The sequence below is a fragment of the Ammospiza caudacuta genome, chromosome 16, assembly GCF_027887145.1.
Source record: "Ammospiza caudacuta isolate bAmmCau1 chromosome 16, bAmmCau1.pri, whole genome shotgun sequence".
In the NCBI taxonomy this organism is placed as follows: domain Eukaryota; kingdom Metazoa; phylum Chordata; class Aves; order Passeriformes; family Passerellidae; genus Ammospiza; species Ammospiza caudacuta.
The window spans coordinates 15543130-15560731 of record NC_080608.1 but is presented as its reverse complement, the minus strand read 5'-3'; the positions used below and the strand labels follow the sequence as shown (position 1 = coordinate 15560731).

At 42.9% G+C, this 17602-nt stretch overlaps 1 protein-coding gene across 1 annotated transcript in view; it reads left to right on the top strand.

The window, feature by feature from the left end:
* The first annotated feature begins 1682 nt into the window (after positions 1-1682).
* The window catches only part of SFXN1 (sideroflexin 1), a 22379-nt gene continuing 6459 nt past the window's right edge, over positions 1683-17602 (top strand). The window contains exons 1-9 of the mRNA XM_058815624.1: positions 1683-1782; positions 2615-2715; positions 10422-10596; positions 11193-11363; positions 12341-12439; positions 13722-13797; positions 14354-14439; positions 15665-15792; positions 16309-16358. Of these exons, the coding sequence (XP_058671607.1) occupies positions 10433-10596; positions 11193-11363; positions 12341-12439; positions 13722-13797; positions 14354-14439; positions 15665-15792; positions 16309-16358 (774 nt within the window). The 5' untranslated portion in view covers positions 1683-1782; positions 2615-2715; positions 10422-10432. The remainder of the gene's footprint in view (positions 1783-2614; positions 2716-10421; positions 10597-11192; positions 11364-12340; positions 12440-13721; positions 13798-14353; positions 14440-15664; positions 15793-16308; positions 16359-17602) is intronic.

Below are 17602 nucleotides of genomic sequence, written 5' to 3'. Positions count from 1 at the left end.
TGTATCAGTGTTGGATCTGTCACTGGTCATGGAGACTGGGAGCCAACCAACAAGATTAAAAATAATTAGACATTAGCAGGAAAATATATGAATTGTGCACAAATTTCATTGTGCAGTGCAAGGATATCAGTGCCAATTTTTATTCTTTCATGATGGACTCTCACTTGGTATATTTGCAGCTGCAATTGACACATTTATATCTCTAAGATTTAAGTTGTGGAGCCACAGGGGAAATAGAACAGGAGACATCTGAGATCGGACATGGCTGTGTCAGAATGAAAGTTGACTCTTAATTTTTTATTAAAAATCATGAACTGAGCTGGCTTTCAGTTAAAAACTGAAAACAAACTCCAGCCTACACAATTCTATTTTATGAAATAGATATATATAATTTCATAGAAGTTGAGTATTAACAGCAAAGCTTTCTTCAATAAGTGCAACTCCACAAACACTTGATAACTGGGTAAAGTCATGGCTTTTTAACATAAAATTCCCATTCAGTGTCCTGCAATAAGCTGAAGAGCAGGATTGCTCTGCTTGCACAGCTGCCACTCCTCCACGTTGCACAAGACTGATGTGAACCTCACAGGAAGTAAAAAAACAAACCAGAAGGTTTGAAGTTTCAAAGTGTTTCCACTGTCACAGCAGCCCAGCCATTCTGGGAATAACAGGAAGAAGGAAAATGGCAGTGCGGAGGCCACCATTTGTCCCTGTGCAGGTTTCCTCCTCCACAGCTGCATCCAGAGCATCATTTCTGGGTGCCAGCAGCTCTGAATTGCTGAAATAGAGATGAAGACACGTCCTGCCCTGAGAGCTGCTGCATTCCAAGTGCCCACAGCACACACCAGGGCTGGGGAAGGGATGTTGTGAGCAGGCGGTGACAGTGACATGTGGATGTTCCTTATCTGGCTGCTAATGGAGTTGTTATCTCCTCCCTCAGGTGCGGGCGCTGTGACAAGCCTCGTACTTGAGCGCCCTTCACAGCAGCCTCCTGAGCTGTGCTGTCCTCACATGTGGCAATTTATTGTCCCTCATCGTCAGGTTTGGGGGCTTCGTGTGGCTTGGGTTTCTGGTAATAACCCTGAAACAAGAATCCCAATCCAGTGCAGCCTGGAGGAGATTGACGGGAGACCTCACCGCAGTCCCTGTATGGGCCATTCGGGGCCGTACTGAGGGATTGGAGTCGATGGTCCTCCAGGGTCCCATGAATTCAGAACAGTCCGTGATTCTGTGATGCTGTGATTTTATGGGCTACAGCTTCCTCAGGAAGAGCAGAACCGATCTCTGCCCTCTGTGACCAGTGATAGACTCGAGAGAGTGCCTGGAGCTATGTCAGGGGAGAAAACCAGGAAAAGGTTCTTTACTCAGAGGGTGGCTGGGTTCTACAGAGGATCCCAAGAGACCTCACAAGGAGCGTTTGTTTGGCAAGTGCTCTCGGCACACGGTGGGCTTGGTGGGGCTGTGGGGGGTCAGCAGTGGGACCCTGCCGATCCCAGCGGGTCCCCGCCATTCCATTAAATTCCATTAAATATTCCATTAAATAATTAACAGCAGTAACTGTGCGAGAAACACGATCCACCCCCGGGCCTTCAGGGCAGCGGGGCTGAAGGAGGCGCGGGCGGCCCCAAGCGCTGCCCGCACGGCCCGGCCCGGCCCGGCCCCGGCGGGGCGGAGCGAGGCGGAGCGAGGCGGCCCCGGCGGCTCCCGGCCCCTCGCCCGCCGCGCCGAGCGAGCGAGGCTCTTCCGGGCAGCGGGGCCAGAGCGGCGCGGGGCCGGGGCCGGGTGAGTAGCGGGGCCGGGGCCGGGCAGTCCCCGCGCGGATGGGCTGAGGCCGGGGACGGGCGGAGGAGCCGGTGGCGCTCCTAAGTGCTGTGTACTGTGCTGACCAGGCAGGGACCCAGCTCCATCTGCCACCTCAGTCCCTCCACAGGGACCCAGCGCCCCGTGTTGCTCTGTCCCCTTCACAGGGGAGCAGGCCCCCTCAGTGTCGCCTCGGCTCCTCCGCAGAAGCCCAGCCCAATCTGTCACCTCTGTTAGCCCTGCAGAGGCCCTGATCTGTTTGTGAGCTCTCCTCCCTCCACAGGGACCCAGCCCGGTCTGTCACCCAGGCCCCTCCACAGGGACCAGCCCCATCTGTCACCCCAGGCCACTCCACAGGGACCAGCCCCATTTGTCACCCCAGGCCCCTGCACCGGGAGCCAGCCCCATCACCCCAGGCCCCTCCACAGGGACCAGCCCCATCTGTCACCCCAGGCCCCTCCACAAAAAACAGCCCCGTCTGTCACCCCAAACCCTCCACAGGGACCCAGCCCCGTCTGTCACCCCAGGCCCCTCCACAAAAACCAGCCCCACCTCCGTTACCCTGCAGAGCCCCTGATCTGTTTTGTCACCCTGTCCCCTCCACAAAGCTCCAGCCCCGTGTGTCATCCCCTGCATCCATCGGGGCTAGCTCTGTGTGTCACCCCTGTCACCTCCCCAGGGTCCCAGCCCCATGTGCCACCCTGTCCTGGATGCTGGCAGTGTGGGGCTGTCTGTCACAGCCCCCTCCTCCCTGCACACGTACCAGCTCCCAAAACCTGTCCCTGTCCCCTGAGCAGCGCTGTCTGTGTCACAGGGATTGCGTGACAGCGGCACCAATTCCAGGCCTGCAAGAGACAAGGCTCCCTGCTGCAGGATCATCACTTCCAGGGGAGGAAATCGCCAGATAACTCCAAGGTCAGACACCTAGCAGTCAGAGACAGAATTTTAAATATGAGTATTAATATTTTTTTAATTTATTGAATTATAAATAATCTATATTATTTATACTACTGGGCGGGGTGAAGATTGGCTTTGTACCAATGTACAATTGAAATATCACCTGGATAGAAAAAGATAAATGAAATAGTGAAAAGTACATAAGAGAGCCATGAACACACCTGGGGTAGAGCCAAAGCTACTGCAGTTTATTAGTGGGGGTTAAAACACAAGGAGCAGAAACAAGCTTGCAGCAGTCAGTACTGAAGTGAGAGGTTGCACTAACCTTGGTTAGCAAAGGAGGTTTATTCTCCTGAATGTGGAGATGAGCTGAACACATGCAGCGTCTCTGGACGTGCCTCATGCAGAGGAGAGGAGGTGGCAAAGCAAAGCTGACAGAGCTGAGCTGGCTGCAGGTACCTCTAACATCTGGAGCTGGCTTTAATGCAGAATGATGAAATCTCTGGTCAAGTTACACGCCAAAGATGGCTCCTGTTTTGAGGAGAGAGCCCCAGCAGCAGGCTCGTCTCACCATGGCTGCTGCTTTTGTTGCTAGGCTACAAGTGGGATGTACATTTATAAGCAAAAAAAAAGAGAAAAACCAAGCATCTTGTAGTGTTGCCATGCTTTGCCTTCTCCAGCATTCCATTTAGGACTGCAGTAGGAAAAATCACAGTGCAAGCAAATTTTTTTTTCCCCTGGTGATTTAAATAGGCATTTTACTGGTGGAAGGTGCCTTGAGTAAGAAAAACTTGGCAAGTGTTTTTAACATTTGGTGTGAGTACATTGCATCAGACTCCCAGTCATCAGCTGTGCTGCTTATTCCAAACTGTGGCAGCAAATGTCCTGCAAATAGAGGAATCCCACTGCTTACAGACCCTGATAAGTCTCACATGTGTTCTTTGCCACCACACAAAAGTGCTATTTTCCCCAGAAAGTCTATTAGTTCTTCCCATTTGAACTAATTAACTGCCATGAGTGACATCCCTGGAGAAGGCCTTGTGTTCCTTTCTTTGCCAGAGCAATTAAAACATGGATTTGCCTTTCTGCTGTTGCTTTGCCAATGTTCTGTGGTTTTAAAGTAGAACAGGTCACTTTTTTCTAATCAGAGGGAGGTTTATTTCCTGTCTTTTCTCCTAAGCCAACATAACAGCCCTTTGGGTGGGCATTGTGGAAAATTAATCATTGGAAAAGAAAAATCTTGAGTTTGTTCAGACAAAGGAGCCCCAAAAAGGGAACAATGTGTTACTTGAGGAATAAAGAGGCCTACAGGACTCTGGAGTATTTCTCTATCAAAGTGGCAAGGGTAATGCTTCAGAAGAACTCAGCTCTGCAAAAACAAGCAGCTGTGGGCACTTTGATTTACAAAGAGAAGGAAGAAGAGGAGCTGTTCTCCCCATTTTCTAGCAGCAGGTACTTTTCTCTACCTCAGGATTTCCAGGCTGCCTCTCATTTCCCAGAACAAGGCACTGACAGCTGGACATCAAATTGTTAAGGCACTGCTTTAAAGAATGGAGATGTAGGGGCTTAAGTGTCTCAAATCTTATTTTTGTCTCTCCCAGTGCACATGAAATATCAGCAGCACCTGGCTCTAACTTTTGAGCTATTCTTATTCTAAAGGATTCTGTGAAAACAGAGGTTCTGCTGGTATCTTCTATTTTTACTGGGTTTTCAGGGAAAAGCCTCACTCTTGTTCTTTAAAAAAATAGTTCCTAGATGTCTCTAGAAGATTTTGTGAATCATTATCTGACCTGAGCACTGTTCCCTCACCAGAACTTATGGGTCTAAGTCCTGGTAAAGGACAGCACAAAAGTTACATCTTTCTTTCAGCATTTGTTCAGGCTGGTTGGAATTCTGTTTTAAGCTGGATTACTCAGCTCATCCCGTGCTTTGTAGCAGGAGGTGGCAGTTTGGGAGCTGGGCACCAAGAAGTCAAATGTCACAGTGAGCATTATCACAATTATATCTGCCCTGCTTTTGGATGTGAAATTCTCTTTAGTAGAATTCACACTTACATCATCATGAAATTTCCTTTTCTGTCACTCTAGTCCCAGTTCTAGCTGATACTGTAAAGAAACTGACAAAAATTCATAATTTTGGAGTGGAGTTTTTCAAGGCTTAGGTTAAAATACAAGGTGTCAATAACATAAGAAAATAAAATGGTTCCAAGGAAGGTGGCAAAGCTGCATTTCATCATTTGTGCACTGCTGCATGAGTTTAAGTTGCCCAGAATTTCCCAGATCATTTGCCCATCTGTATTGTTCAGCCATGCAACACAATTTAAAATAAGTTATCAAATATCTGGGTTGTTCAAAATTGAGTGAAATAAATTAAATAGTCATTGCTACTCTTCTCACTGTTGCTTTAAATTGAAAAGTGGTTGCATGACCTTCAAATGAGATGTTTAAAAGACAAACTTTGTAAAGGACCAGCAGAGAGTTGAACTCCCGACAACTCCTGAATCTGCATTTTGTACAATTGTTGCAACTGCTGCTGTTAACCTTTAAACAAGGTTTAAAGTCTTCTGTTATTGCTGGTTCTGTGGAAAATCTAAATGTAGCCTTTGTACCAAAATTGTTGATCAGACTTTGTGCAGGTTTTGACTGTAATTATTTTGTTAAGGCAGGCCACTCTCACTTATTCTGAAGCCCCAGTTTATTCCCCCCTGTTAATATTAGTATTAAACTTTAGAGTGTGGCCTGGCAGATGGTTCCATCTGATCAGAGATGGCAAGAAATTTGCCATGGGCAGGGAGGAACATGTTCCACTAAACCAGGGTACTCCAGACCCTGTCCAACCTGGCCTTGGACACTTCCAGGGACCAGGGGCAGCCACAGCTTCTCTGGGCACCCTCACAGGGAAGGATTTTTTCCTGATATCCAATCTAACCCTACTCTATTTCAGTTTGAAGCCATTGCCCCTTGTCCTGTTCCTCCAGACCCTTGTGAAAAGTCTCTCCTTCCTCAGGCACTGGAAGGCCACGATGAGGCTGAGCATTCCCAAGTCTCTCAGCTTTTCCTCACTGGAGGAGAACACAGCCATGTGCTGAGGAAAAACTTTATCACCATCAGTTATGACTAAAAATGTGGTACATAGGAGGAGCCACACACAGATAATCAAACCTCTGTGTGAGTCCTGGGGAGACAAAGAGTGCCAAAAAATGTCCCTGGTCACGAGAATGCCACCCCTGGCATTGTTCAGGGCTTGGCCAGCGCAGCTGATGCTCAGCCAGACAATCCCACAGCACAGCACGAGGCAGGGTTTAGCTGCTCTGCTCCACGGGCACTTTGGGTTCGCTGCTCTGCTTTGGAAACTGAAAGGGTTTAGAGATATGAATGTGCCAGAGAGCATAGTCCAGCCTTCAGTGCTGATTTAATTTGCTGGGGAAAACAGCTGCAGGGTTTCCAGGTACAAGTGGTTCTGTTAAATACCTTCCTAATTGATCTGTTATGTGAAATAGTGAAAATAGGGATAATCTTCTCCCTTACTGCACGTTTTCCATAAGAGTTGTTAATTGTTTGCCTGTGTTTTGATGTCATTCTTTATCCTTTCCAGTAGTGCTGATCCTCCTGTGTGAGCACAGCCTCAAAGTGACATTTCAGTATGGATTATTACAACAACTGATGTTTGTAAAATTCATTTTGTTTCCCAAATCCTCTGTTCGTGGCTTTGTTTGTGGAGAAGAGCACATTGCCTGGGCAATTTTGCTGATTCCACATTAAAAGTAAAGGTGCTGCTGATTGAAATTTTATCCTATTTCAGATTTAGTTGGTATTTTCTGGGTAGCAGCAGGTGGCAGCAATAAATTCAGGTACTTACATGTATGGGCACCTTAATTAATTAATTAGTGGTTGGGTAGTTTGCCTTCATTTGTTGATTGTAGCAAAACAAACAGTTTTATCTTTGTCTTTATTATGCTTTTGCTTTCCAGTTCCTTTGCAAACTTTCAGCTTATCTCAAGGTTCATATGGATTTATTTAAGTTTTATTTAATCCTAATGTCCTTTATTTTTTCTGTACCAAATTCGATTACAGATAATGAGAACTTAAATCTTGGGTACACTTAGTACAGAGGGAAAATTAGATCACTGAAAGTAGTGGAGTTCCACCCTTGACAAAGCATTGTAGTTAAAATAATAATTAAATCTTAAGTAGTTTTATTCCAGTGCTTTTATTATTAAGTATTTGAATGGATTATGCAAACAGCAGCTCCCCTCTGAAATTGTATCTGAAAATTATGGTGACAGGTAGGTAAAAATAGTGTTGCAGCAACTTAAATTGAGGGTGTTGCACCTCTTTCTTACAGTTTTACAGTTTAAATAAAAAATGAAACTTTAAAAAAAAGCCATCTAATTTATGATGATGACTATGGCTGTTAGACAATATATTGATGAATCCTTTTTTGTGCAGTCGCCACTTTTACTTTATAGTTGGACATTTTGTTTTACAAGGGATCCCTTTGAAGTCTATCAGCACTTATTAGCTTATGGTTTTGCTTTATGGGATTTATTTCCATTTTCAACATTACTAATGGGGTCTGATGAGTCATGAGTAGCATTATGCAGTCTCTTTAAAACAAGACATGGGGCTTTTGTTGTAAAAATATTTTGCTGGAAAACTTCTGAGTTTTCAAGACAGAAATTCCCTGGTTCTCTTAGGCACTGTTGTAACAGGTCTGTGATTCAGAGTCCCGTGACAGGCAAGCTCAGCCACCTTTTTTACTTCACTGCAAATTTTACCTGTCTCCAAATCTTGTATTCTCAACTTTTACACTCCCTTGTGTGTATCTGCTCTTTCTCTGTGGGCACTGGGGGTCTGTCTGGTTTGAGTTCTTTAGACCAGCATTGTTCCTACTTATCTGCTAAAAGGGCAGGTCAGCCACATCACTGAGGGAAGAAAATGGGTTTGTGTACCTAAATAGCTGTCACCTAAAGTTTAAACCCCTTTTTACAGGAGATTCAACCCTTTTGCAGGGTAGGCAGCTGTCCCACTCCCCATCCTCTGCAGGATTGAATGTCCTTTATTAAGATTAGTAATAGTGAACTCCATGTTCTCTGTTCCCATCTTTTTAAACAGACATTTCAAGCATGATTTTTTGTTGCAGCACATGAATTAATGGATATTTTCCATTTTCCTGCTAGATTGCTTTTTGCTGTTACAGCAGCACTAAGCCTGCTTTGTAGATTTACAAGGAGAAAGAGAGACCAAACCCTTGCTGACCTGTCTCTGGTAGCTGAGTCTGGCTAGGATGGGTAACAGCAGGAGGAGAGGCATGGAAACATCTGGAAGATCTGTCCCAGGGCTCAGGCACTGCCTGGGGCAGAGTTGTGCCTCTGGTGCAGGGGCAATTCCTGGCTCGGTCCCTGCCCATTCCTCTGGTCAGAGCCTGTCCCAGGGACACCCAGGGACACCCAGGGACACCCAGGGACTCTCCAGGCTGAGCAGCCCCAGCTCCCTCAGCCTTTCCTGGGCACAGAAATGCTCCAGGCCCTTCCTCAGCTCCGCAGCCTCTGCTGGACCTGCTCCAGGAGCTCCCTGTCCTGAGGATCCAGAGCTGGACACAGCAGCCCAGAGGTGCCTCAGAGGCTTGAGCAGAGAGGCAGCATCACTCCCTGACCTGCTGAAAATGCTCTTCCCAATGCACCCCAGGGTCCTGTTGGCATTTTGGGTCACCAGGACACTGCTGGTCGTGGAGAGCTCATTGTCCAGCAGGACTCCAGAGCTGCCTCCAGCAGGTCACCCCAGCTGGGGTGGTTTATCACACAGCTGCAGGGGTTTATTTCCCTCCAGTACAATCTCTCTGCTGCATTAGTTTCCTGCCAAGATAGTAAATTCCATCAGCACACCTGGGTCAAGGATCATCAGAGCAGACACAGAGTAGATAAAGTGGGAGGGGATAAAGTCAGGATGTGTTTGATCTCCTGTTCTGTACATTCACCTTTTCTGATTGTTTCAGACTGCAACAATCCTGAATTGAACCATCTGCAGTGAAGGCACATCGTTAATGTTTAGGTTTCTTATTACTGAGGGACTTGGCTTTGTGAACAGAGGTATCAGAAGTAAATAAAGGGAATTCCCAGAGAAGCCAGTAGTGTATATTCTAATCAGAATGAAAAGAATTATCCAGAATGAAAAGAAAGAAAAAAGCTTCTGTGGATGCACTGTTTTATTCAGCATTCATTGGACAGCTTTAACCAGATTATCATAAGCCATTCTAAAGCAGCTTTAATCTTTCTTAATGAAAAGGATAATTTAATTAGAAAATATTTACACTTGAACTTTCCTGCAAATAAAGGAAGCAGTCACAGAACAAGTTACCAGCCCTAGTGTCCTGATTTTTATCTTTATTTTGGTGGAAAAGAGGGTGTGAATAAATGAGTGCACTTGCCTTCATAGGGCTTTGCAAAACCAGCAGTTCCCATTTTAGACCAGAAGATGGACTATTAATTCACAACACAGCACTGCTCACAGGAGGGTGTTGTTTAATGGCAAAGTTCTAAGAAAAGGAAAAGAAACTAAGGAGCATGTCCTGTTGAGATTCTGTGCATGAAAAATCTGTTCTCCAAATCTGTCCTGAGTCTTTTTTCTGTGTTCATCCTGCAGCGTGCCTGGTTAAGAGAGGTACACATGAAAATAACTCTGCTAATAAACTGTGCTGTACAATAATGAACTTAACAGTGAGGGAAATGTCACTGAGAAAAGGGGAAAAGATCAGTTTCCCCTGCCAGATCTATTAGTGTTCTGATATCATAGGATCACAGAAGGATTTGGGTTGGGAGGGACCTTAAAGTTCATCTAAAATTGAATCTTTATTTATAAATATATAAAAATTTGCTTATGTAGATCCAAATCTTTCTGCCATTTGAAACAAGCATTATTTGGAGGAGGATTTTTTTTCCACTGGTGGTTGAATATGTTGCAGAAATTTCTTTTAAGAAAGTTAAAATCCATACACTTGTGCTGTGGAGGGGCTGTCCTTTTTTCATTAGATGTTGAAGTAAACTTAGTCATCCTGAAGTAATTTTTGCTTTTTTGAGCTTTATGCCCCATAAATGCACAACTCTTCAGTGTCCTTCCTTCTTTAACCATCTTTGAAGTATCATTAGGAGATCTGGTCATGTGTTCTTAATGTAGCAATTGTTGAATTATATAATCTCTGTTTTGTTAAAACATGGGTTTAGAGAAACAACATTTATTAAAATAAATTGGCTTCCTAATTTTTGGTTTGTTTTGCTACTCCAGAGAAGTTAACTGAATTTTATTAAATATTTCATCTGTCACTGCACTTTATAGGACTTCAGGCATTTCTTGAAACAGTTGACTTCTCATTCCCTTCAATACATCATTTTCAACAAACAATAATTCTTCACTGGAATAAAGCACTTTCTGATTAATATACTGTTGTTTGGTATGTCTATTTATTAATAAATTTCTGTGCTTCCTTTACATCTGCCTCATCCTCAGGTATTTGTACAAATGTAATAAATAATGTTTAAACATTTTGGGGCACTGGACACAGAAGCATTTCTGCAGGTTTATACCTTTAAACCCCTGTTCTGCAAATTCTTTGGTGTTTGTTCTCTGGGTTTTTTACTCTAAATGTGGCCAGTTTTCATCTCGCAGGTTCTAAATACATTAGGAAATGAGTGGTGTTTTGAATTGCAAATGTTGATGTTTTCTTGGCAGAGCTTTTGAAGATGGCACCATCTATCCCATTAAATATTAATATCAAGGAGCCTCGATGGGATCAAAGCACTTTTGCTGGACGAGCCAATCACTTCTTCACTGTCACAGACCCCAGGAATATTTTGTTATCCAATGCCACACTGGAAAAGGCAAGAAAAATTGTGCATGATTACAGGTATGACATTGACTACTTCTACTACTGGTCCCAAATAGTCCAAGTCAATGCTAGGTACATGGTGAAATATTTAAAAGGAAATACTTAAAACACTGTATTCATTGTAACTGCTTATTCCCACTTCAGAGATTGAAACCCTTTTATTTTTAATCAAATTTGCTAATGGATGGGGAAGTTATGTCCCTCTTAAGGGTTCTGAAATACAGAAGAGTCTAATTCTGAAGGTAGTTAATATGACAACAAAGCTTAAAACTTCCTCTTATGTGTAGCATTTGGAGCAGTTGATTTCTTAAATACTCTCAAAGTGAATTTTCATCCTTTCACACTAATGACCTCAGAGATTTTGGCTCCACATTTTAGCTCTAAAACCTAAGTGCAGCTTTGAGTAAATAGACTCAGCCAGCACCAACACTGCTGGTTGTTTAAATTCTTTTTATTTCACCAATAAAAGCTGACAAATCTCTACAAGCTATCTGAGAGTCTCCATTCACTGAGGGTGAACATCCCCAAATCCTCTGATGCCTCTCACGGGCATTTGCAGCATTTTATAACACTTGTTCTTTTTGCTGTTGTCTTGTCTCTTAACCTGTCCCAAGACAAGGTATTGTGGCACCTGGCTTGACAGAAGATGAGCTGTGGAGAGCAAAATACATTTATGATTCAGCCTTTCACCCTGACACTGGGGAGAAGATGTTCGTGATCGGCCGAATGTCTGCCCAGGTGCCCATGAACATGACTATCACAGGCTGCATGATGACCTTCTACAGGTGAGAGAGGGCAGTAAAACACATAAAACATTTGCCTGAGAGAATTAGAGAAGTGAAAATCAATGTTATTTCAAAAGATTTATTGTGAATATTTTTAAATGTGAAATTTTGCTTCCTTTTCCTCTTCTCTCTCCTCATTCCCTGACCTTGATTAACAGTTCTTTCTAGAAGTAGTTTTGAGATAAGTCCTTAGCCCTTCTCCTACACCATCCCACTTTCCCTCAAACTGGGATATGTTCCAAAATCCCATCTGTGTGGAAGACAAAGAGAAGGAGATCCCTGGGAATTTCCAGCCTTACTGGCATGCAGGATGTTCTGTCTGCCCCGTGAGTACTCGGAATGCTTCAATCCATTTGGTATGGTTGATTTTAATTACTGTTGTACACATGGCCATTGGTTGTGGAGTTTCTGCAGCTCCCCTGCATTTCCTCAGTGGTTCTGGAATCTCCAGGACAGTGAAGCCCTCTGAAGCAGAGCCAGTGCTCTCCTAGCAGCCTCAATTTTTGACACAGGATGCAGGAACTGGTGGGAGGTCAGAGGAAACAGCAGCAGCCTTTTGAATGCTGAGATTGTACAAACTCCTGACACACCCCCCAGTTTTGGATGGTGTTTATAAAATGTGTGTATGCTTTAAATTGCTGTCAAGAGTATGAACCCCAGGACAGGTGCCCATTCCCAAGCACTGCCTCCTGCAGACTGTTTGTTCTGTTATTATCTATAACACTAAGAGAAGCTCTCTACCTTTTCTTGGCATTGTTATTCAGGTTCAAAACTAGGTGATTTTTAATTCCTCTTCTAAAATAACTCTGACTATCAAGTATCAGTATCTCACTGACTGTATTGTTGCATTCAAACATGCAAGAACTTCTGCATGGTTACTGCTTGCAGTGGCTTTTCTTGATTTGTCATTATTTTCTTGTGCTGTTAATTCAACTGTGAGTTTAATAACAATAATAACAATTGTTTTTCTTTTTAAGAACGACACCAGCAGTGCTTTTCTGGCAGTGGATCAACCAGTCCTTCAATGCTATAGTGAACTACACCAACAGGAGTGGGGATGCCCCCATCACTGTCGGGTAAGGCACTAAACTTCATTATTCTGATGAGTAGAAATGGCTCTCTGGTGTACATGAAAATGGTTGGGCATTAAAGTTTGAGATGAGACAGGGATAAGTTTTTCAATCTGTAGTAATTATTAATTTGATATGCACAGATGAGAAGTCTGAGAAGGGCTGAGCCAAAAAAATGGCTTTTTTCTGCCATTAAAGACAAGCCTGAGCACTTGGATCAAGAGCACTTAGCAGGATTTAACAGAAGTCAGTGTTTCAAAACATTTGCAAGTTTTCCTCATCGGTTTGGTGTCCTACCAGGATATTTCTAAGCTGATATTTTGTGGGGGCCTTTAGTTGTGTCACTGTGCAACCTTCTCAGTGCTAGCTCACACCACACTGAGGGTTCATTTACAAAAAGAGATTCCTTCAGCTGGGCTATGCTTGTTTCTACTTGATGTCTGGGAAAGAGATTAAATAAATGCAGAAAGCAAGACATCTCAAACTCAAAAGAGGGGAAATTTAGGTTAGATAAACAGAAAAAGTCTTCCCTGTGAGGGTGGTGAGGCCTTGGCACAGTTATCCAGGGAAGCTGTGGCTGCCCCATCCCTGGCAGTGCCCAAGGCCAGGCTGGATGGAGCTGGGAGCAGCCTGGGACAGTGGAAGGTGTTCCTGCCCATGGCAGGGGTGGAATGGAATGAACTTCATGGTTCCTCCCAAACCATTCTATGATTCTATGAATAGAAAACTGGAATTGCAGTACTTGACTTTCTGGTTTTGGGGCTGACTTGTTTAAAGATGTCTGGGAGCAAACTGTGAATTCCAGCATCTAGAGACACCTCCTAGCTGGGAAGTATGTAAAGTGTGGTTTGGGGCAGGTTGGGTTGGATTTGAGTGTTTGCAGCACAGCTGGTCTGGGTGTATGGGGTTTGGTATGGTTGATTTTAATTACTATTATAGACATGGCCTTGGAAATCCAAACTGATTTTACTAGGTTAAGCAATTAGGAAATTAAATAAAGAACTAACCCTTCAAGGTGTTCATTCAGGTACCTGAGAAAATGCTGAACAGGCAGCAATGCACAACCAGCAGAACCTGATTCAGTATTACAATGTGGCTTGAATATGATTTTTACTGCTAGTGAAATCAAAGTGTTTAATTCATTGTCCCATTTAGATCTTCATCCCCACCTTATTGCAGTAGCACAGGAAATCCTATTTAACTTCTGGGGGGGCATAACTGTGTGTGTAAAATGTAATTGTTTTTCAATGTAGCTGTGCATGTACAAACATTTTCATTTCTGTTTTAGCCAGCTGGGAACTGCCTATGTTTCTGCCACCACAGGTGCTGTCGCTACAGCTTTAGGACTTAATTCCCTAGCTAAGGTATTGCTGGTATTTTTTTTCTATTCTTACTAAACTGTGATGTCCTGTGAAGAGCTCACAGCTCATTCTCCTCTGCTGTATCTGTGTCATGCACAGCTCCCACTGTGGAGTTGTTATGGCTGCTCCTTTCTTTAGATCCCAACTTTATTTTTTCCCTGTGAAGATGGGTTTATGCATATCTATCAAACAGCCCATGTTAGGTTCATGCAGACTCTGTCTGATAAGGTGCCTTTTTTCCAGTTTCTTTTTCACCTTTCAAGGCATCTAATAGCACTTGGGAAATTAATTGGAGTTTTAATTACACTTCCCTGTGATGCTACTAAACTCAGAATGGTTTTGTTACTCTCCTGCCACTGCTCGCTCCTGAGAGAAGCATTTTTGACTTATTTCTTGTTTGAAGCTTGTTCTACCTCTGCCCCACCAGTGAGTTTTCACTGGATTTTAATGTAAAGGAAATAAATCTGGTCTGTCACTACCAGCTGAAGCATTTCAATAAAGATAATAATTATGTACATTTTTATTTTCCTTTTTTCTCCCCTCTCTCTGTGTTTTCCAGCGCGTCTCGCCTCTTGTAGGGAGGTTTGTTCCTTTTGCTGCTGTTGCTGCTGCCAACTGCATCAATATTCCACTAATGAGACAAAGGTAGGAAAAAGAACAAAGATCACTCATGCTGGAAAAAAAGATGTTTTTCAGTTGGTAGATCAGCAAGTTACTAAATAAAGCACATTTTGTATCTTTAGCTTGTTTCAGAACCTTGCAGAAACCTCATGCATGAGGTTTTGACTGGTTGTTTGTAACAGCTATAAAATAGAATATAATAATTCTCTTCAGATAAATACCAAAGAGTTCTTCAGTCTTGGATCTCAGAAACCAGTTACTGGTTCCTTCAAAACTTTGATCACATGGATCTTTGAATAGCAGCAACACTTGGGAAAAACAGTCATTTCAAAAATGGTGCTTGAAATCCCACCTGCAGAGCTTAGTCATAGAAGTCAGGCTCTGCAGTTCTGTTTAATCATTGAGGTGACAAAAATGTGCAGCTTGTCAGAAACAAACTTTTTTTCTGTGTTGTGATTTGACTAGGAATAGAATAGTAGTAGGGAAAAGCAAATTTAAAGCATCCTATTATAAACACAAGGTTCTGGGCAGAAAAGGGAATATTTAGACTTTACAATGGAAGTTGATCTGTGGTAGTATTTTATCTTTTGTAAAATCTGAAGAGAAGAATAAAGGCAGTCCTGAGGATATTTGCTGTTTTCTGCCAGTGTGAGTTTAACACCTAACCCTGCACTTGAGCAAAAGATCTAATAGAGAATAGTTCAGTTACAGAAACATAGTTTGGTTTGTGCCTCCTTTTATACTTTCAAGTATATTCTTCATGGTTGAAATGACAGCTCAGACTAGAATGCCAGGGGGGAATTTTCACAGAGCCTTCTGTTTCAACTCAGTGAAAATAATCTTCCTGTGTTCCATGAGCTGTCAGATAGGACAGGCTCCACTTCCAGAGCAGTCCAGAAAATTCTACTTTTCTGAATTAATGTGTAAAGGGTCTTCTCCCTTCTGTGGAACACAGAAAATCATCTCCTTTTTTTTCCCCTTGGAATGCTGTGACCAGACTCAAGCAGCAGATTGCTGTTACAAATATTCAGTTGGTAACTTCTCAACATAATTTTCCTTGATCTTTCTCTGCCTTTTGGATTTTTTTCTTGTGCCAAGGAATGTTACAAACAGACTCGCTTAGAAAATAAAATAAACCACCCAATTCTTACAGTTGACAATTTTAAGGAACAAAGATAAGGTGACAAAAAATGGTGAAAAAATAAGTTCGCATCCATCACTGCTTAATTTTTTACCCCTTATTCAACAGGGAAATCAAGTTTGGAATTCCTGTCACGGATGAGAATGGAAAAAGAGTGGGTGAGTCATCCAAAGCAGCTCAGCAGGCAATTGCCCAGGTGGTGATATCCAGGATTCTGATGGCTGCTCCTGGCATGGGTAAGGATAAATCCTGTGCACTCTGATCATCAGTCCCTGCTGTGAGAGGGAGATTCTGTTCTATCCAAGAGATTTTCCTCAGGGTTCAAATTCCCTTACAGCTCCCCAGGCAGTGTTTGCCTTTCTGTTTAGAACTTCCCCAGGGAAATGTGGGAACATCCTCAGTGTGTTTCACTGAGCTGCAGCAGGGAAGCTCCTGGGATGCTTCTGCAGAAAATATGCAGAGAGCAAAGGAATGGGAGCAAATTCCACTTGCTTGGAGATGGTTTAGGTGCTCTGCCAGTGCCAAATGACTGAGCTCAGGTTTAGTTACTTGTGAAATTGCAGGTTTTACTTATTAATTTTATTATTCACCTTTGTAAATACCAATCTAGCTGGCAATGTGAGATGAAAATTCAGTGAATGAATGACAAAAAGCTGTGGAAATTGTATTCTGGCATTAGTTCAGCTAAACAGAAAATGAAAACAAAGTGCCATTCTCTCCAAGGTTAATGCCCTTTTTTATCTTATTTGCAGCAATTCCTCCATTCATAATGAATACCCTGGAAAAGAAAGCCTTTTTAAAGGTTAGTCTTAGATAATCAATCTCTATGTATTTCATACTCTAAGTTAATATTTTAATGAATTTTAAATACTTCCTGAATCTTCATATTTGCCTCCCAAACACTGTGGGAGGACATCCCTGTAGAACTTGCTTAACAGCTGTCTCTTTCCTTCTGCCTTAGAGATAACTTGGTTCTTTTGTCACAGTGCAAGGTAACACTGAGAAAATAGGAACATCCTTGTTACTGTCATAGTTGTTCTTAGAATGCACATTTCCTCCTGTGAAATAAACCTTCCTTGTACTGAGTCTTGCAATACAATTTATTGGGAAAAAAAAAAGAACATTTTAATAATGCTGGTTTTCTCAAGATACCAATAAGGAGGCTTTGCTTATCTGCTGTAGTAGCAATCTGAGTTTGCAAACAAAAATGATGGTAAAAATCTCTTTTGAAAATGATCCTTTAAAATTTACTGGGTGTAAAGTGTAGGGCAGGCATAGAATGGGCAATCTTTATCAAAGATTATTTATTTCCTATATTCTTTTTATGCTAATGTAGTGTGAAGTCAAACCCTTGGTGTTGATAAATCCATTACTTAAATCAACATTCTGCATTGTGTGAGCATGAGAGGGAAAAGAACAATCATGGAATTAGTTACAGGGTTGTCTAACACAAGGGAAATTATATTCAGGTGAGGAACCCTTTAATTCTTTACCAGTAAAGGCAGTTTCATCCTCACTGCTGATATCACTGATTTAATTATTTGGTAGCTCCAGGCAAAGCCTCTGCTTGTGAGACCCACCCAAGAAGCCCAAGAAAATCTGTCTCCTTCCTGTTAGAAAAATTAGGAAAAAAAACCAGACCCTGCCTTGGAAAAGTTTGTGTGGGGACAAGGAGGACAAGCAGGGGAATGTTTTGTTTGGAATAGTTTTGTTGGTCTAAGATAAAGCTTTCTAAAGTGTTTAAATTTTATCTCTGACTGTTTCTGGCCTTTGTGTCTCTTGTGCAGAGTGAGATTACCCAGTTACACACCCCATTTGAAGGTGTTCCTGTATTTAAAAGGCAGGAACAGATTGCCTGGGGCAGTTGGGGCTGCCCCATCCCTGGAAGTGTCCAAGGCCAGGTTGGAAAGGGTTTGGAACAACCTGGGATAGTGAAGGGGGTGGAACTGGATGGTCTTGAAAGTCCCTTCCAACCCAAACCGTTCTGTGATTGTCTTCCAATCTTAAAACTTCTTTTTCCCTGAAGTGCTTTGCTTCCCTCCCGCT